We start from the raw sequence: 21,566 nt of genomic DNA on the forward strand, positions 1-21,566 counted from the left end.
TTAAGATTTTAAGTATTTATTTATATTCAAAATTTTTTATCCAACAGCATACAGCTTTACCCAATAATATACTGTTTACTCTTTACTATAGGTACACAGTGAGCTTATAAAAAATGCAACTAGCAAAGCCTTTGCAAATATAGTTAGAATTTATTCTTGTTTCCAGTGATAATTAAAACAGGTTTCTTACAATTCCCTTCAGCTGTTCCAGCTCTTGAATCAGCTGGTGCTCATTAGGCCACCTCTTCTGCTTTATTCAATTCTTCTTTAGCTTCCGTATCTGCCACCTCAGGGTGACTGCCAGCAGCATCCCTAGCTGAGAACTTTTTCATTTTGATGTTTGGCAGTTTCCTCAGATCACCATCCCATTCTCTTAAAGAAAAAAAAAAGTAATGGAAAACAATTACCAATAGCAAGAAGGAATGACAGCATTAATTCACCTTTCCTCAGAAGATGCTAACTCAAGTGAGGCTGCTTTTCTAAATACTACTACCAGTCCCACTGCAGTATGAATAAGCACCAACGTTTTCACCTGATCTTGTACACTACAACAGCTATAATTTCTCTGTGAAGAATTAAGTACTTTCAGGTTTGACATTCTGAACAAAAAAAAAAATACATGATTCACTTTATTCCCACAGACTATTTGTACCCTCAGTTACTTTAGGCCACTTGCTTTTAGGTTTGACACACTAAACTCCCAATCTTGTAAGCAATGGAAAAGCAGTTCGGAAGTTTCTTCATCTGGATGCTCAATTTGCAGAGCTAGTGTACGTGTACATAAAGTCCTTCATTATGATTTATGGTAACTGTTAACATGTTGTATGACTTCAAGGGGACACAAAATGTTAGTAAACATTAATTCACATGATAAGTACATTATTTCAAAAGGCTCCATGAAGGAGGAAGGGTTCATTTAAATATCACAAGTCAAACCCAGTACTCAATTAATAGAATGCTTGCTTGCTTATAGTAAGTGCACTTCATGGATAATTTTTCTCAAGGGCAAAGACAGTATTTGCCAATTGTAAGACAGATGTGGTTTTGCACTACCCGGGTAATAAAACAACACTTCCATCAGTACAAGAAGTCAATTGTGCGTTTATAAACACAGCAGCCAGAGGACTGTCTCTTCTTTGAGATTTCTGGCTTTATTCCAACATCCTGTAAGTATGACTTCTGGCTACATACCACCCCTAGGAGTTAGTGGTATATCATTCCTGGCAACATAAGCATTCGTAAATCTTTATTTTTTCTTTAAAGTATCTCATTTAATAGAGTTGTCAGCAAGAGTGTTCACGCAGTCCATTACCAAGGCATATTGGCTTGCTGCCCCAGATGAGCTAGCAGCAAGCTTCACAGCTCCCAGATCTTTTAACTGGATGCAAGTCATCAATTCACTTAAGATTTTCAACTAGTATTACACACAAACACTGCTGCAGACTGTATTACACCTAGAGTTGGATCTTAGAAAACATGACTAAAAACTTAGTGCTGTTTTAGTTGCTTAGTGATAAGTTCTGACTATAAATAACTTAGGTCACTATGTTATATGACTACAATTACCATCTGAAATCTCATTTCAGGTAAGAAAACAGTGTAATTCCATTTATCAATAAATCTATGTCTTGATCCTTAAACACTAACAGTAAATGCTAATCCTTTTTGTGTAAACAAATGAACAAATGCTAATCCTTTTTGTGTAAAATTCAGTGAACAGCTGAGGTGAGAATTTTAGGTAAAGAGAAAATATTCTCTAAGAATATCAAAAAAAGATGCTTAAGTTACAGAAATGGAATTCTAACTGTCGAAGCTTTCTAATCCTTCCAATGTTTTAATGATTAACTGTCACCTGCATTTAGCTTGTAACAGCTAAGAAATGCCGAAATAGCAACACCATACCTAGTCTGCTTTTTCAAACGACAAATTTTGACAGTTTTGCATTCTTTGACATTTTTTAAGAAAAAAGACATACAACATGTCAAATTCAGAAACAGTTTTGCATAAACAGATTAGTAGCAATAAAAAAAATAGAACTTACCTGAAAAATTTAAGATGCTTTCTGTTCATAATGTCTGGGATTTCTAATTGGAAAGAAATTAAATTCTATTAGATGTGTTACATTATTCAAGTGAGTCTCATTTCAAAGAAAGAAATGTGAGCTAAAGGGCTGAACATATTATTTCAGAGACTAGAAGACCAAGACAATGAGAATGAGGATTCATATTAGAAAGTTTCTAGAGCAATATATAAACAGGAAGACCTCTCACTGCTAAAGAAAAGGAAGGGAACTTACACTTATGAACTGTTCCAGAATTCAAATGTATCAGTTACTGAAAATCCAATCCTGACAAATAATAAAAAGAGGATGCTTCGTTTTCTCTAAACTGACACATCCAAGAAATAGCGAAATTTTAAGCACTTAAAGTTTCTTTTAAAAAAGTCCAGTGAAGAAACAAGGGAAATAATTAATTTATTATTTGTTTTAAAAGCACAACTAACACCCTCAACCAAGATCAAGGTCTGGTTATGCTAGTTGTTAACAGACATTCACTCACCCACATAATAAAAAGACAATTCTGCTCTGCAAAACTTACTATAAATACGCACAACAAATAAAAGGTAAAATAGGAAAGCTTAGTTTCAAAGCTGACCTAAATATACAAGTTTCACTCTAAATTAATGAGTACTAAGTGGCCTGTAAGTATTTTGAAATGTTTTTGGAAAAAAATTTCAAAGCACTTAAGTCACCACTGCAAGCAAGACAGATCAGCAGTAGAGTTAGGAAAGTAACTCCGATAATTCAAGTAAGAAAATGTAACAAACAGTTAAATACACTTCAAAAAATTTACTATGCAGTACAAGAATATATTTATGTGTGTGTTTTTAAAATATAAACACTAAGAAGAGTACAGTAAGATGTCAGGTGTTTAAATAGAACATATTCTTGGATTTTGGAATATAATACTACTTCCTTCCACCTGCCATGAGACAGCCTGAGAGCAAAGAATGGCTATTTGATAGCAATCAGTCTTACTCCAATGCAATTATAGTTTCCATTGTTAAATACCTGTTCTACAAACTACTCAATACTGGGAAACCAGCATTCCGTGGTTGCTGAAATGCCTGTTAAATACTGCAGTAAATGCAACATAATATTTATATAGACTGTTGGCACCTATCTCCTCTCATGAGCTGATGTTCCTCTCAGTTGAACAGAAACAAATATCAATAGTTTTAATGACTGGAAGTTTTCAGTCTTCCTCACTAATAGAAATAAGTGACATATACTCATTACAAATGTTTATTACCTTTGGTAGTAAAAAGGAAGGCAAACATCTTGTATGGAGACCTGTGGGACAGACCTTTTTTTTTTTTCCTTCCTCCTGGAGTAGCCAAAACGTTCCTACTAGATGTGTAGTTTATAAACTCATGCAGAATTTTACCTAGGATGCCTAAGCTGCTTTGTCTTGACTCTGTGTCCTTCTTTTCTTGGTCAGTCCTGAAGTATTACAAGTGACCTGTGTTTAACATCTTCACTAATTTGTAGAGATTTACGCCTTAGGAGCCTTGAAATTTTTGCACAATATAAAATACCTTATTGCTGTCTATGAAGTGTACAGATTTCCCAGCAACAGGGCGCTCAACAAAGACGACTGCTTGCTACCTCTGTAATGTTAAATCCACTCTACTATTTTAGCTCTTAAAAACACGACATTTCAGGAACTTCTTATACTGTCCTTGAGCAAACCCTGAACATACAGTTCTGCCTTTGTTCATCCATCGATCTTCCCGAGTCTTACAGTAATAAATCAGATAATGCTATCAATGCAGGATTATAGATGATTTTGCTACTACAGAATGTGGGATGATGGTACCTGTCACTACCTTTGTGGCCAGATAGTCTTTATTATTCAGAAATTATTTCTTCCCTTCACATTGGGTTACTAAGTTACCAAACAATAATATACGCAACAGTTTTTGATACCAGTTACGTTGATTGCTGCAGCCTGCTTCTTGGTAAATAGATACAGCAATACCGCTCACAGCTGATCAAGGCAAGGCAAAGAAACATACACCTAATCCTTTTCTTGTCTGCCGATTCCTCGGTTCTGATAAACATCAATGCCACATTAGGTCCATCCTTCCCAACTAAGCATTGAAACAAAGCCATGGTCCCTCTTGCTTTCTTTGTAATCGCTTGAATTGCACTCTTGGCAGCACAGTGCCAAATGCTGAAGTGTCCTAGCCACCACATGAGAGAAAGAAGTTCTTCCCTTCTCTCAGATATTGTACGAGGAGCAATGCCTACTCTGTTTTCTCCTAGGACAGAGCTTAGTGATGTAAACAGTGAGTGTGGCAGAAGTAGCACTATGCTAATTTGGGCCAACTGCCCCAGAAATGTGCTGAGATTTCTATTTGTTCCTTCTAGCAAAGCACTGACCCAACACACAGTTCAGTGTTATTCTCAGACAAACCAGGAATAAATGACAAGATTAATAACACTTGTCTGACTCAGAAGTATCTCCTTAGCATGCACCAGTGTCATGTTTTTCGCTGCTACTGGTGAACTTCTTAGTTTGCTTTAAAAATGTTAAGTCACAGGAGAGTGTTTTCTGAACTAAAGATGGAAAAAATGGAAGATGGAGAAATAGGGCACAGGAGTTAGTGAAAAAGAAACGAAGCCAGTATTTTGGGGAGCAGACACTATCTGGCATTTCTAAGATGAAGTATTCAGTAACATATGTGTTAGAATGAAACAGCAGTGAAAAATTTAAGTAAGCATTTTTTTCATGTTTCTGACCCTTTCAGATAATGTTTTATTTTCCTATCTTTCTTCTGAGGACGAACAAACAGCATGTTACCTCTCAAACTCTGTCATAAAGATGTTAGTGCTTAACACCATTTCATGACAAGGAAAAAGACAAAGCTTAATTTGTAACGCAAAACTTGCATAAATACTGTAAAGTCAGCACCTTTCCCACTGCTCAGATAGAGAAGCACTGGACCAGATTACTTCAAAGTTCTGATGGGCATCAGAAGTAAAAAGCTTCTGTCAGCTGTAGGTCTAACCGATCCTGCCTGTGTGCACAGGCTTGGACTGGAGGGCTTCTAAAGCGTAACTAGAGAAAAAGGGGATAGAGGAGCCAATCCCAGTGTCAGAGTGCCCTTCTAGAGCTGTGTCCCACAGCACTACTTTTTAACCAAGTGCTCTGTGACAGTCTGCCGAGATGTTTTATTTCCTTCCAGAAGTATGCTGTTAATAAAAACATCATCGTTCTTCATAGCAGTAACCATTTCTCTCTCCCAAAGCAAAGATTTGCACAAGAGATTTACCTAAATCTCACAAGGACTGAAACGTCACTGCTCTGACAGTGCTCTGCACAGCATATAGGCTGCATATATACCACATCCATTAGAACTGTCATACAAACACCCAAGTCAGGTTAAAGGATGATATTGCAGCCTGAAGTTAGAAAAGGAAAAGGATGTTAGAAACTCTAGATGCTCTTTAGATAAAGAACCATTCAGTTACACAATAATGATTGTTACAGAAAACAGCAGCTAACAAACAGTACAGTAGTTACACTAGCAGATACAACTTTCATCTGAATTAAATCAATTTCTTTATATCCTCAATTTTCAAGAATTAACTAATAGAACTGGTGCGTTTAGCTTTAAAGGCTGTTTTTCCCCAAGATTAACATTATGCTTCTCAGAGAACATGCAAGGTAATTAGAAGCAAACTATCAAAAATGTATGATGTTCAGATGAAATAATTATGATGCTTTCAACTGAAAGCATGCTAACTCTGAGTTCCAAGGGTATATCCTGTAAATATCTACGATTCCCTTTCAATAGCTTTGCTATAAACATGCAAGACAAGATTAAAAAAAACAAACACACACAAATGACAACATCAGGAAGAAAACCACAGTAAAATTAATGTAGATACATATAAGGAGTAAGGAAGTGACAAGTAGCTGCTAACAAAATTCAACAACCTCGCAGATAGACTGCATGTTCCCTGCATAGGTACTATTTTAAAAAAAAAAAAGACTAAAATTTACTATGCCTTTGGATATCTACCACTTTTGCAAACAGCCAGTAAAGAAGAATTAATTTTTCATTTAGATATATCTGATTTATATATATACACGGCATCAAATTTTAGGAGACCTTCCTAAATGTAAACAATTCGTACCATGTAGTCTCTTCATAGCAAATGCACATGCATACAAGAAATAACTAAGTTCAAGAATGGCGGGGGGGGGGGGGGGGGGAACAACTCAACAAATACTAAGTCAGTTATAAAAGCTCCCTTCACTACAGCTTCCAGGGATAATAATGAGCTAGAGCATAAAAGCAGTTTCCAGCTGATTTCCATTTATCCCCAATCTCTAATTACAGTATTTAGCAGCAACTATTTTCTCTGAATGAATACTGTCCTAGACAGAGAGCAAAAACCTGCAGCAGCTGTGACAACAAATAATGAATGATTTGAGAGTGTATTTAATATGTGAAGTTGCACCATGCTCTCTGAATGCTTTACTTACTAATACTATAATAACCTCAAATTTTGCTTACAATATTTCTGGATTCTTCTTTATTTTTATGTTGTGCTTGTGCATTTGACTCTTTCTTTCTAATCCTATTGCTTTTTTTCTGTCACCTTTCCACAAAGCAGTAGGGGAAAAAAGGAAGAACTAAAATTTAACTTAAAATTAAATTAACTTAGAATTTAAAAGCAAAACCAAAAAGGAGATTTTCTACAATTGAGCTATTTGATGACATCCATAGTATCTACCTTCTATGACTTCCCCCCCCCCCCCTTTTTAAGAAATCAAAGATTACACATGAAGTCACACAGCTATTCCTGAATTCCTCTGCCATTGCAGGATATGAAAATACTAAGTAACGCTGGCAAAATTTTGAGCCATTCATTTTCTTTATTGGTAAAATATAAATTAGGGGGAAAGGGAATATGACACACGACCCAAACCTTGCCATGCTTTGTATCCTAACCACAGAACAATATAGGTTTTTCATGTCTTCCATGATGCACTTTCACTGTTAGAAGGACTGACTGCCTTTGATTAATTCTTTAGCATTAAAGCCAAGTTCATCGCTCAACTCCAACGTGCTTATTTGTTAAAGAAAAATACATAAATTTCACTACTATTTTATACTTGACTCTCCTCAAAACAACTCTTTGCTTTTTGCACTTTCGTTATCCCTTTGTCTTTCTCCCTTATTTCACCAGATCACTGCTGCTTCCCTTCAGCCTAGTTCCAGCTATCAAATTTTCAGTCTTTTATTTCTTTCTCACATGTAGCCTGCATCTGTGTGCTACCTCCAAAACCAAAAGTACTTTGAAAAAGAGTTTAAGTGTTTCTTCTTAAAGACAACTATGCACCGCAAGAGGAAATTTTCAGCTGTGATGCTTATGTTGTGGTTTTCACACATGATGCTCCTCAGATTTCATGAGATAATCTGCTGGCATAGATGGCTGCCCCAGATAAAGATAAATGGTAATAAAGTCAACGAGAATATCTGGCATTATGATTTTATTCAAACTTGTGATAATGGCCAAGGTAAATGTTTAAAAACTCAAACTGCTTCCAACTAGGCTTTTATCTAGAAGATTTTAAATTTTACATCTTTGGAGGTTTTGTGGGTTTTTGCTTATTAAGAGGTTAAGTGTTAGGGCCTTCACACACACAGAGCACTTTCACTCCCTCCACCACCATCTCCAGTAAGTCAAAGAAAGAAGCATAGCTCCTCTGCCTGAGAAGAACAAGAGGGAAAAACGTGTTTTTCTACTTGCGGGTTATCATTATGCCCATAGAAAAGAGCCTGTAGAGTAGATGTGTCAAAATAGCCCAAGATTTCTTCCTGGATTACCTAAATTTTAATAGGAAAACTCCAGAAATACTCACATTTTGGAAATACATCTGTACTACAATTTCTGCTGCAATCGTTCTCCCACATGAAACACTCTCAACCTTAGTGGAATGAAGAGTCTCTTTCTGAAGATGTTTTAGGCCCGTAAGTTCAGAGGCTTTGGTTCTCCAAGTTCATGAAACCTAAAGCCCTCTCTCTCATGACATGAAACTTGCTGAAGTTCCTCATGCCACTGGGTCCACCTCAGTGGAAAGGGGCAAGTCAGGCCACAGGTTTATCCCTAACAGTAAGTTTATATATTATCAAAAGAATGTTAGAGGAAGCTGTGTATAAAAACTTCATTGGCACAAGTCCAGATAATGAAGCCCACCTAAAAAAAGTAATTAATTTGTAGAGAAAGTGATGTTGGTTATTCCCCACAGGAGCAAATAAAGTCTTCATGCTAATGCATGTTAAAACATGCACACCCACTAAAGTGCACTTTTACGATAAAAAATTCTTTGTATATAATGAAGGTCCAAGCAAGTTGCTGAACAGAATTTGTATTTGAGACAGGTGCATTAAATCCCACTTTAGTTTCAAAAATATGTTATATATGCCTGCACTGAGGCAGTACTAGCAAAGACGCACAAAGGCAAAGTAGTAAAGCAGAAATATGAGCCAGATCTCCACCATCTTTTTTCCCTTTTTTTCACCCTGCCCCTTCTCCCAAACTCCTCCGCAAGGCATATATACCTAGCAGTTAGTTAATTCCTTTGAAGAGAAAAATAAAGATAACGCCTAGAAATTTCACTTAAGATTCTAGCCTTGTGAGCAGAAGATGTGACAACAGGATTATTTCTAGTGTTTTTACATACCTATTCCATAGCCTTCATAGAGTTGTCTTTCACGTTCTATGGTCTGCTTGATGACAGTCTCCCGTGAACCATGCTGTCTTCCTTGTCTACCTTTAATACTGTTTTGTAATTCAATCTGCTCCAATTCAGCATTAAATCGACACATATAACTGAAAGAAATAAAATGCATTTATGCTAGATGCAATCATGCAAAACAGAATTACTTTGGTAATCTAAGAAGTTATTTTACTAATTGTATTTATTTTCTAAATTAGTCAGAGATATTTCTTAGATTTGAACTATTACTTTCATCTTCAAAGTGGAAGCTCCATTTAGAACTTCATTTGAATCATCTGCAGCTTACAGAAGCACTGGTTTTTTTATTTGCCTTTTTTTTTTTAAACTATGTTTTCATAAAACAAACAAAACAAAAAAACAAACACATTATTATAACTCACATGCTCTGGAAGACCAGTGTTAAATCTAAGTATTCCTAACTTAACTGCTGAATTTCACCACCTCAATAATAATTTTTAAAGTAAAGTTCTTCTTTGGCATGCGTTCTACATCATCTCACAAACATCTAACCCAAATCCAAAAAGTAAGCCTTTATTGCCTTTGCAGTATCCCTAGCGTTCATTAGCAGTTTACAGGTTTCATGAAGTGTAGGAAATATGTCAGAGCTTCTGAAAGGAAATTGATATAGTACACCTGTGTAAGAATACATACATACATATTATGTTATTTAGCTAGCAGGTGAAAAATTTTGACAAGCTACAGGTACATACATTCAGCAGCACAGAAATAATTGAGTTCCTTCTTAGCAGATTCAATTTTGATATTTTCTGCCCTAAAAATTGACCCACCTGAGTACTGTTTAACCTCAGCAAAGAAAATTAAAGAATAAAGGAGTAAGTAGAATGAAATCTGTGTATTTAAGTGTCTCTGAATAACCTGACTAGCAAATTCATGCAATTACTACTGTGCAAATCATTTAGAGTCCTCCACACACTACAAAAGCAGATATACTTAAATAATAAAAAAAACCCAAACAACACAACTTACTTCAGCAATTCTAGTGTGAATATATACATCTTTCAATATATAATTAACGTCAGTTGCAACAAAATCAACTATTTGATATTAATAGTAATATACAAGAAGTCCTTCTCTGAGTCATCACCACTTTACAGATCTTAAGAACATTATTTTAAAAGACAAATCAAGCTTTTTAATGCTGTTTTTAACACCAGTCTTACTTTTCAATTAGTTCACCAGCTTCCTTCTTCGTGTACTCAATTTTACTGGGGTCAAGGTGACTTTGAAACCATTGCAATTTTTCTCCTACAAGAATAAACTTAACATTAATGATTACATCATCACTGTAGCATCAACACAGATCAAAGTTCTTCAACATTTTTGAAATAACCCCCCATTTTTCAAGATTTTGAATGGCATCATAGACTCACTGATACTGTGTGTACCAGGTATGAAGGTAGCTGTAATAGAAACATTCTCACACCATTTCAGATATATTTTATGTCTTCCTCACAGAAAAAAGATGCTATGCTTTGTTTAAAATATCACTGGATCAATTACTTAAGATGGAAACTTAGGAGGGCCCCAAGGGGGGAAAAAAAACCCACAATGGCTGAGCAAGAGTTCTGATCATCACAGTTTTTAAACAGATTAAATTGAAAAGGTACAGTATCAATCATATGAAAGAGAAAAAAAATATTCCAGGTTGTGTCCCAAAATTTTGAATTTACTTGCTAGCACAATGTGTCTGTTGACGTACATATATCATCCTCTTTTACAAGCGATTAAAAAAAGCATGGAGACAAGTACAATAAATACATGTACAGATGTACAAAACAGACACTTGGTCTATATTGCCCTGTTGTCACGTACACTGACTAAAGACTAGGCTATACTCAGCCCCAAGTTCACCCTGTATATACTACTTGAATGAACATGTCAGGTATTTTAGCATTTCAACAAAGTCTATTTTAAGATTACAGAGTCAGATTATAGAGAAAGAAACTCTAACTAGAGTATCTATAAAGTTGGTAAAACATAAAAATCTATGCTAAAAAGTTGAGTACTGTATTCAGTAACAGAAGTTTCTGCTCACCAATGATACTCAAACGCAAAGCTTTGTCAGTCTTCAACCTAGCAGAGAAAAAACAGATATGTTAGCCAGGAAGGAGTACCATACAAATAATTATCTTCATTTTCTTTCTCAAAAAAATCTTTTTTTTTGGAGTCAGAATGAAAGTCAAGGTAAAATTTCAAATAGAAGTATTTGCCAAATTCAGAACAATGTAAAACTTATTCTGCTTAATCTAAAAATTCTACTTTTTAATAAAATTACTATCCGAAATTTGTCCATTTTACCTATTAAGTTAAACAGTTTCTTGGAAGCAATTAAATGGAAAAAAACAGGATGAAAATAGGACACAACACTTTTCTCAGAGCAGAGCAGAAGTATTTCACAAAAGACCTGCATTTTAATAATTTCATTAAGTATTTCTATATTCTGCTGCTATGTTTAATGAGTTTGGAGATCAAGAACAAAGATTTCACCGCACTGCATCCTTGCAAATCAAGCATACAATGTGAAAAATACCATTCCAGTATCTAATAAACTTGTAATAATTAAAGTTTGTGCTTAGTGAACAGTAAGAGTTAATATCTTAAGAAACCAAAATTAACAACTTTATAAAAAAGGTTAAAAAAAAATCCATCTCAAAGTATTTTTCACTCCACCTCAATCTCTGACAGAATACTTGAAGCCTTCTGTACTCTATGGGATGTGTGTACACAACTCAGCTTGGGATTAATTCCCGTCCTATTGAGCAGTTCTCAGAGAACACAAGTTTTCTAACAGGTAATGCAGTGCCTCACGCATTTTCGTCCTGAAGCTCTCAGATTCAGTCTGCAGCAATGAATGCTGCTGAATGTCACTTTATTTCCAGAAAGGAAAATAATACGTTGTTGGGATAAGTATGAAATTTGTCACTGGAAAAAAATATCTTAGCCGTGCACATTCAGTATATATATCCAAGGACCTCTGATAAATAATAGGAAAAAAAAGTCAATTTTAATAAGCAAATTGATAAAGGATAAAGAAAATCATAAAGGATATCATCGACAAAGAACAAACAATGCCAAAATTCAACACAGTTCAAAGCTAGCATGCTCCTTCATTAAATTCCTTATACTCTATAGAATTTAATGAGCATTTTAGTTAACTGAAGTAATTTGGAGCACAGAAGTCTGTCACCTGTCACAAAAATTCAGATCAAAAGAGAAAGCCCTACTTTCCAGAGACAAACATACTTGTGTCACTTGGCCACAAACCTACATTATTAAAATAAAGATTAGCTTTTTCAAGAAGTATTTCATCCTCTGAAGACCATCTAAAAGCCACTTAAAAGCCAATGCACAGCATGTGTGAGCTGCTAAGAATTCCACTAACGCATTCAAGAAAAGCCTTTTTACTTCTATAGATGCTCCAGCATCTGATAAGCATTTTTAAGGCAAAAGTCTATAGAGGTCAAGCATGGGATTTGAGTTTTACCATACCTGCCAAAAAAACCTAAGCTGGTTGATTTAATTAAAAGATTTTAGTGTTTAAACAAAAATGACTCTCGTTTCTGTGGGTTAAAGGACAGACCTGGATGAGACTATGTAAAATAGAAAGGAAAAATGAGTTAGATTAGAAGTCAGCTTTAAAACTCGGCTGTAGATGTCTTCAATAAAAACTGTGGTAGGTAGCCTACAGAGGACTTAACAGCAGGGAGTTTTGAAGGGTAATAGCGACCAAGAAAAGGACACATATTCCACAGAGCGGAACTCCACACCAGCAGTCCCTGCTGTGAACCTTGCATGGCAACAAAGCCAGCCGAGTACATCTGCAAAGCGTTGCCATGGAGAAAACTACGATGCCATCTAGAAAAGCTGCCTGATTAGAATCATAAGTTATGTCATGTATGTCTGCTTTAAAACACTACAAACTACCATTTGCACCTGCAAGGGTCACTGCATCATTTATTTATCTAGGCAATGAAGTATATAACCAGGATTTTCTTCTGGAAGAAAAGCCTTCAGTCTCTAGGTGTACACAACTTACTTCAATATGTGAAATAACAAATGATAGGATCAGATGTTGCCTTATTGTAGTTTTCATAAAACCCTCACCTCAATGACTGCTAGAAGACAATAGTATTAGCAGGGAGGCTAATCAAGTAAAGTAAGTCAAAGAAAGTTCCTCTTGTCTCCTTCCACACAATGAGCAACATCTTTTGCTCAATGGAAAGAGAGGATGAGGATAGGGATACAATCTTGTGGCAGGCTGTCACTTCTTAATGATTTTCTCCTCCACCTGCCTCCCAAAAATCATCTGCTTAGGCACTGATTATTGATAAGGATGATCAGTGGTTTTCTTGATATTTACTAGGTACTTAAAAGGTTAAAGCCTTCACGCTCCATCAGCACCTATTTATCTCAGATTGTATTCAACTGTTCTACTCTAAATACTAAAAATGAATAAATATTTGCCAAATCAGTTTACCAATTCAGTATTTTTCCCTATAATATCCACACATACAAATGCCATCCATGGCTCTGAGAACTAAGATAGGTTCTTTCATTATGAAAAAAAAAAAATCATGGTTGACAGGACATGTTTCCTTGTTTCTTGTTGCTAAATACCTTCCATATTTCTCCCTATACGTGTCCGTTTTTGTTAGCTTACGCACCAATTAGTGGCTTGGTTAAGCATTTTAGGATACTTCCATATGAAAATCCCTCTATAGGAATTAAAAATTCTTATTTTTTTGCAGTTCATTTTTTTATTTCTGTGAACAAAACAAATAATTTTAAGAGCTAGCATTTTTTCAGTTCCACATGAAGAATCTGCAAGAGTACATCTCAAAGCATCACTGCTGCAAACAGCGCAACTAGAAGCATAGTGGCTCAAAGGAGATTAAGAAGTTAGACAACAGAAAAGCTAAGGAGAAACAAACAAAGAGCTCCACAAGGAGATATTTTAAGGCTACTGCTTACTCCTAAGGGGTCGCCTCATGCCAGATCAAGAAATACTGTAAAAACTCCATAGTTCTCATACCTTGGAGCATGACAGTATTAGACTAGTATATTTGTAATGAAAATGCAGAGACTTCTAAAAAATTTACAATATATGCACAATAGAAAGGGTATATTTTGACTCGGGAGGGAAAAAGACAGAAAAAAAAATTCCAGTGCTAGATCAGCTTTAGCTACCAAAAGCAGACAGAGATGTCAGCAGTTGCAAACAACACATGATTGGTGTTGGTACATCACTACTAAGAGAAGTTCCAGGAATATCCCATTAGGGCCTGGTTTCCTAAAGCGTAGAAAAAGCAGTGTTCTACTGGCGCCAGTGAACCAGCTATTGCTGTCTCATAAAAACATCTTTGTAATTATTTAACAGATCTAACAAGTTGCCTATAGGAATAAGGATTCACATGTAGATTAAGAGAGAATAAATTGGTAGTAATACACTGGAATTTCTTGCTGCGCATTAGACCTTGAGGAGAACTGAGAAGAGGGATGCAGGCAAGAAAAAGGTGCGATTCAAGTGAACGAGATGACTTAGGAATGTAGTCAGTTTTCTAAAACCAACTGGTCTGTCTCCTCTTATTATGGTCAAGATTGGTCTTTTGTAGTGCAGCCAGTTTCTGGACAATAAGTTTATTATTACTGTCATATTTCATTGAGAATGCTTGCACTGAAGAGTATCTGGACAATGGAGGCTGTAAAAGACTTCTGCAACTTAGAGCAGAATTTCTCCCTCCTTTTTCCCAGTGCTGCATTAAGTATTGAAATTCCTTGTGGGTAATGTCTTCCCTTTGTTATTATGTTGTTTGGGCAAAAGATACTTGAATATGCATCTCATAACTAAACGCAATTTCCTTTCCTGTTCAACATAAACAGGAATGTTCACAAGTAGTTATTTCTCTTCCTCCATCATATAGAAAGGTTAAAAAGTTAAATAGAAGCCTAAACTGTCCCTAGTCCTGAATCCTGTCTCCAGCCAAGTACCAAAGGAAAAAAAAAAAAAAACCCACAAAACCAAAAGAAACAAACCACACAAAATCAAAGCAGACATTTACTGATACTTCTACAAGAGACATTCTTACCTTCCAGTAATATGCCATTCAAGGGCTTTCTACATCCAAGGTAATATCTTTGTATTGAATAGTAATCAACAGATAAAATGTACGTATGTTCAGAAAGTATCATTGCACAAATTTAGCCAACCACAATTACAGCATCTTCTGGCAAGTAAATCCACAGCTTAATTAAAATACAGACGAACTGTATGAACTTCCTAGATTCATTGACTGTCTCTGATCAGTTCTTCCATGCTGCAGAAGTGCATTAGCCTGTACAGGGAAATTATCTCCCTTACTCAGGGCTGGTAAGATCATATTGAGAATACTGCCTCCAGTTTTAGGTCCTCCCCACATTTAAGACAACTTATTTCTATACAATGAGAAGCATGGTCAAAAAAGTACCAGATTTGTAGATGGGATTAAGAAAGAAAATACTGTAGAGATTACGAGGCAGCTTCTCCTATTTACTGCCAAAGGACGTATTAACCTTCCAACCAGAGAATGGGGTTGTCATTAAATAGGAGTAATTTGGAAAATTGTTTCTGCAAATATTTCAACTTCAGTAAATCATTTTCCAGTTAAAAAGCCTTCAGTAAACTTACTGTAGTTAAGTCACAAATTTGGAAGCAATGTCAGAGCATTTATTTAGTATTATCAGCTGCCACTAAATGAAGACATTTACTAGACCTGCAAAAGCAGTGAGGAAGAACAAAATTGGTGCAGGCTACTTCTTTTTCCTGAGCGTAGGAGTGGAAAGCTTTCCTCCATCCCAGCATCAGATACTTATCTTGTCTTTTTCAGATCTCTGCAAAATGAACCCAAACCCCACCATTATATTAAAGAAACTGAAAGCTAAGTAATTATACTAAAAAGACTGGTTAGTGGCTAAACTGACTGTTTTTAAACACATGCTTAACTCCCAATATTAAAAAAAAAAAAAACCAAACTTAAGATTTAACAAGCTGATCATTAACATAATAGAGATCCAAAAGAAACTGGAACCCTTAAGACTTTTAAAGACACTAGGGAAGAAAAGATATCAACATTATTCATGCCTTTCGAGCTAAATTGCTCTTCAAGCCAAGACAGTACAGAAAATAGAATACAGACAATTGGAGGATGTTTTTAAATGCAAATTATTTTTAGAACACCACCACAAGAGCGATCTACAAAGCGCAGATCTGTGAATAACACTAGTTAATTGTTTAGGACCCAGAACTGCGAGATGTAGAAATCTTATTTATAGACAGATCATTTTGCTATCACAATGTGCTCTGGATGGTCCAGACTGACACGCTACTTTTGGTGGAACAGTTTCCCTATGCAAAAATGAACAGTTACATCTTTTACCATTAGCCTAGAGGCCTCACACTTGAAATAGTAAGGGAGCTTGGAAAAGAAAAGGCAGCAGAGCCTAAAGAAATGGATAGAAATCTACATCCTCTAATCTTAAACTGAGTTTCTCTCTGTGGAGCATCTCTGCTCTGTGAGGCCCAAAAAGGATAACTACCAACATCCTAAAGATAGCCTAATAGAAAGGATAGCTATCTACATCCTCTAATCTTAAGCTGAGTTTCTCTCTATTAAGCACTTTTGCTCTGTGAAGGCATTAGGCTTCACTGATCCCCAAAAGAATTCAGGATAAACCATCTGCTCTTTCATCGGGCTGCTTGAAGCTCACCTTGTATTAGCTTGCTTGGCTGCCAATATTTAATCGTTTTTCATAAAATGGCGCTTTTTCCTCAGGTAACCCGTGACACATACCAAAAGGTAGTCTGCTTGTTTCACTTGGAAGGATTCTGCTGCCATGACTAGCTCCTTTTGCTACATTTCAGAGGAAAGAACAGGAAGGCTAATCATACTGCTATAAAGACCACTGTCTCTCAAGCAAGTAAAAAACTCATTTATAAATAAGTCTGTTTCTTTTATGTAAAATTCCTTTTTAAAAAGCAAATAACTTTATAAAGAAAGGCTGAAGTAACATGGTAGACTTACATGTGTTAGCAAAAACATTTGAACTGAACTTAAATCCTCCAAAAAAAGCTTTCATAGAGGATTAACCTGTCATTGTGCACAGGGGAAACTACTGGAGCCCAAATGAAGGGCAAGGAGCATTTAGCTGTCTTCAACAGCCAGTGGCAACGGGTGCTAGGAGACAGAAGGAAGATGCTGTAGCAATTGTTCTACATGTACTGCTAGTCAAGATAAGGTGTTACTTGCAAGGCATAGGAAATAAACTGCCTAAACATACACCCTCAATTCATCCTTGTGTAACTTGGTTCTCCAGCACTGAGAAGTTAACTGCTGTTCAATCCAACAAATCCATTTTTTTTTAGTACTGCAATTATTGGTGCAGTTTAAAAAAAAAAAAAATTAACATGGTTGAACTGAGAGCTGCATGCCACGATGTATTAACTGGAGCATCTTCTGTAAAACTACAGCCGTGGGGGCTAGTGCAGAGAAAAGACTGGTACTGTAATTTGCTGAGCTATGAGACTTAATCTACTCTGGCAAGCACAGGCAGAAATCTACATAGTAAAGACTAGGCACTAAAACTAACTCTCAGATGAGCAAGTCTTGAAATTAATACATTTGGTGACAACTGCTGAAAGAAAGAAAACTTCCAATAAATTAAAGAATTTAATTTTTTGTCTGTCATTGGGGGACCTAGAACTTTTTTTTTTTAACCGAACTTAAGGGTTAAGATCATCTAGATCATCATACGAGAAAGGACAAGGTGTGTTACAATTGCTTACTACGAGTATATCTGTCTAGAGAATCAGTTAGAAAGTCAGTAATATTTCCAATTTACTGAACCCTGTGTGCTCAAAACTACTAAGTGGCCTTTGGCTCCTAAATCAGTTCTGATTCCATATTTTGCTCTGTAGACGTCAATTGGCAATGTCGGCAGTGGACTAAGACTAAGACTCCACTGCCGCAAAGGTGGGTCCAGTAATCCAAGACACCCTGATGCTGTTCTGGATATCCTTAAAGCAGTAAACTTTTCAGCTGTTCATTTCTTACATACTATGACTTGCCAAATCTAGCTGCCTCAGTAACAAAGCCTAGTCAGTACAAAGCCAGCATCTTTTCATTCCTTTTCATGGAAAGGGTGACCTAATTACTGCAATATTAACGCATTAAGCAGAGAAATGAATGATGCATTTGGTACTCTCTTACCTGCAACAAAATAGATTGCCCTGTGCCATCTCTTACATATACCTTAAAACCTTCTCCATGAAGAAAAGTAATTAGACAGCAAGTTAAATGGGAGAATACTATTCCAGTGGGAGTTCTTTGCTTTAACTTCTTGCTGTTGCAAGAGGAACCAAAAGTAGCACTCTAACAAGACATGTCAGCACAGGTGTCTGTATCAGTATAATTCTACCCACAGAGACAATCACTGAAAGACTTGATTGAGTGTGCCATGTCATAATGAATAATCAGTACATCACTCTTTCACTCAGTAAGTTTTCTTGTGCATGTTTTTCTTTATGGCAAAGTCACAGATGTAAGCACTAAGACTCAAGTATGATTCAGTTATCTTTTGTGATTAAGTGCTCTGAGTGGCAGTTATGAGGCAAGATGAGAGAGTGAAGGGACGAAGTAGTCAATTTAGCACTAGGAAAATAATCTACAATAAAAACTTACTTACAATCCGTAGTCAGAGAGCACAGACAAAACATGAAGCAGCAGGGAAAACTCCTTGCACATTAGGAAACTGCCCGATCCTCAACACATGCTACTTGTAAATTCGTGCAGCAGCTCTGGTTGAGGCTACATGACACAGCTATGCTAGTAAAGGGCCCCTTTCTAGTTAGAGCAACCTTACAACTTTGCTGTGGATAAGGTTGTACATCCATCCCCACCCATAAAATTGCACAGTCTCTAAGGAACATTTCAACTGTACCAGGAGTTCCCAATTTAATACCTTCAGACATATGAATATTTGGGCTCAGCTCACATGGTCCATCCATATACTAGTATACTTTGACAGAAAATGCTTTAAGAACTTTCTAAACAAACAATCACAGCGTATCAACTAGCAAGCTGAGACAGAATGGAAACTAAAGGCCAGTCTTCTCCAGCTATCTTTTCCCTCTGTGGAAGGGGGAAGTAAAACTTAAAAGCAGAAAACCAAACTTGCCATGGAACAGCAGGAAATCACCAAAGAGGAGTTAACTATTCAGTTTTATTCAGAAGTCTCTCTTCTGCAGGAAGGTTTCTGGGTTTCCTTTTCTATGAACTCAGCACTTCAGCACAAGAAGCTAGACCCCAAGCAGGATTCTTACTATATCTTGGAGTAAAGTCAAACTAGATGACTAGGCTTCACGTGCAATCACCAGCACCACGCCATTCAGATTATAAAAAGCAAAACGCTGCAATAAGAAGAAACCTAACTTGTAAAGACAATACCAAAAATCAAGTAGCAGAACTATATACTTTGTATAAGCTGATTTCATGAATGTAAACCTGTCAGTTCAGATGGCACAGCAGTACTGTTATATAGGTCTGCCTTTTACCTTAAGGTTGTATCAGCATAACAGTCCCCTCCCACCACCACCCAAACAAAAAATATCTACTGTGATGCTATCCTTTGGTCTGTACACAGACATTGCACAGTCAACTTACTTTTCTTTCTTTTCCTGTTTGTGTGCTTCCCTTGCGAGCTGCGCGGCTTTTCTGCTGTAAGGGTGGATAACTTTTTTCTCTTGCTTCCCTCCTTGGGTTTTTCGTAACTTTGGCTGAAAAGAAATCAAAGATACTATACACTACTAAAGTTAGGTAAAACATTAAAGGGAGCACACACCATGGTAAAGACTTAAAAGGTCATGCATCAGTATCTCAGAAAGCCCTTAACTTACAGTAGCAGCTTATCAGTTCCACCAGTTAGATCTTACCCTTCTCAGCAACAAACAAAATTACTTGAACACGGTACATGCTGTAACAAAACTACTGGAGCACAGAAAATGCTGTAAAAAATCTTACATAGTGACTACTCTCAAAATACCTATTTTGTAGAACCCTACAGCTAGGAAACTAATATTACCTCTCCGTACCTGTCCCCACTCAAGCTTCTATCTGATTGTTGCATCTGGGTTTCTGACAAAGACCGTATGTAATTTGTACGACATAACAAAAAGGATTTTCTTGTACCTCCCCGCAGACCATGAGAATGCCTCACACCAGGGAGCAGCCAGAGGCTTTCCTTCCCTAGCCCTTCATGAAGCACAGAGAGAGAACACCACTAACAAATTTAAAAAATACTGTAACGCTAGTTTAAGTTATGTTACTTTTTGGTGAAAAAGTGTTTTAACAAAACTGAAAGGCTTCATCAAACAATATGCAATTTAAATTCTTTAAAGTCTTTAACTGTGTGCAAAAGAAACACCTGAAAGCAAGGAGGCCAAATGTGCAAATGCGATGCAGGAAACAGCAGTCAACAAACGGCGACTTTAGTACATCATATCCGTGTTAGCATCAGTGTTTAGGATTGCGAAAAAAAGAAAAGATAAAGTCAAAGATAAGATTTCTTTAGGCGTTCAGGATAACTTAAGAGGCACCTTGCACTAGTTTCGCACGTTAACCCCGTCAATCCGGCGGTGCTCGCTGGCGGGTACAGGCACAAAACCAGCCCCGCTGCCCTCGCCCGCCGGCAGCCCTGCCGGGAAGGCCTGAAACGACGCAAACCTCTCCGGGAGGAAACGCGCCCATGCGACGGGCAGGGTCACTCGGGGCTCCCCCCCTTCCCCCGGGTGGCCGAGCGGCGGGGGGGGAGCAGCTTTTAAATGCAAGGTCGGTTTACCGCCATTAACGGCCCGCACGGCCGCCTGCCGCGTTTCAGGGGACCCGCCGCTGACTCCCAAGGCCTCTCCAGGAACGCCGGTGGGGCCGCTCCCGGCGGGAAGGAAAGGGCCGGGAGCTCCGCGTGAGGAGCCCCCCGCCGCCCCCAGAAGCAGAGGCGGAGGCGGCGGCGGCGGCCGCGGCCCCGGCCCCGGCCCCGGCCCCGGCCCCGGCCTCGGCCTCGGCCTCAACCCCGGCCCCAGCCCCGGCCCCGGCGCACGCACCATGGCGAATGACCCTCCTTCCGCCGCCGCGGTGCACCGGCCAAAAGAATCCGGGCGGACGGCGCGGGCAGCGCGGCAGGCGTTCCGCGGCCCGGTGGCGCCGTGGCAGTTGCCACCGGCTTCCCTGACTCCGGCAGCTTCACTTGTTACGAGCGTGGCCTTTTTTTCCCCGAAAACAAACAGAGCGAGAGCACAAAGGTGCGGGTTGGCCCGGGCTGCAGAGCTGCTCCAGTGCCGCCTTAAAGCAGGCTTGTGTTAAGAAGTCAGGACCCAGACCATGGGCCTATGGAAAATCATTTGTGACTGTTAAGCTCCGAGCATTGCAGACTCAATAGAGACACCATCTTGAGGCCTTATTACATCTTGCTTTTCAGGCGCCGATAACTTTTTTCTCTCAAGTGTTTTAATTCATTTCTGTGATATTAAATGAGAAGTGCTGGAGATCAGTCCTCCTTTGGTTTGGACGGTGTGACTTCTCACCAAGCTTTAGAAAAGACTTTGTGCCCCAAAACTTCCCTGTTCCTGCCAACTTCATCACGTAGGCTGACAGCCTATCCCTCCCTGTAAACCTTACCTCTCTGGGATACTGTAGAAGT

The 21,566-nt window shown here is 37.8% G+C and overlaps 1 protein-coding gene across 1 annotated transcript; it reads right to left on the bottom strand.

Annotated features, from left to right (window-relative positions):
• TMA16 (translation machinery associated 16 homolog) lies at positions 1-20,881 on the bottom strand. Its single transcript, XM_076336573.1, is given in 8 exon segments — positions 1-239; positions 241-372; positions 2,042-2,084; positions 8,763-8,911; positions 10,001-10,085; positions 10,876-10,913; positions 19,535-19,647; positions 20,709-20,881. Coding segments are annotated over 8 exon segments (633 nt in total). The 5' UTR covers positions 20,715-20,881; the 3' UTR covers positions 1-172.
• Positions 20,882-21,566: the final 685 nt, after the last annotated feature.

Source organism: Aptenodytes patagonicus, chromosome 4 (genome assembly GCF_965638725.1).
Source record: "Aptenodytes patagonicus chromosome 4, bAptPat1.pri.cur, whole genome shotgun sequence".
Lineage (NCBI taxonomy): Eukaryota > Metazoa > Chordata > Aves > Sphenisciformes > Spheniscidae > Aptenodytes > Aptenodytes patagonicus.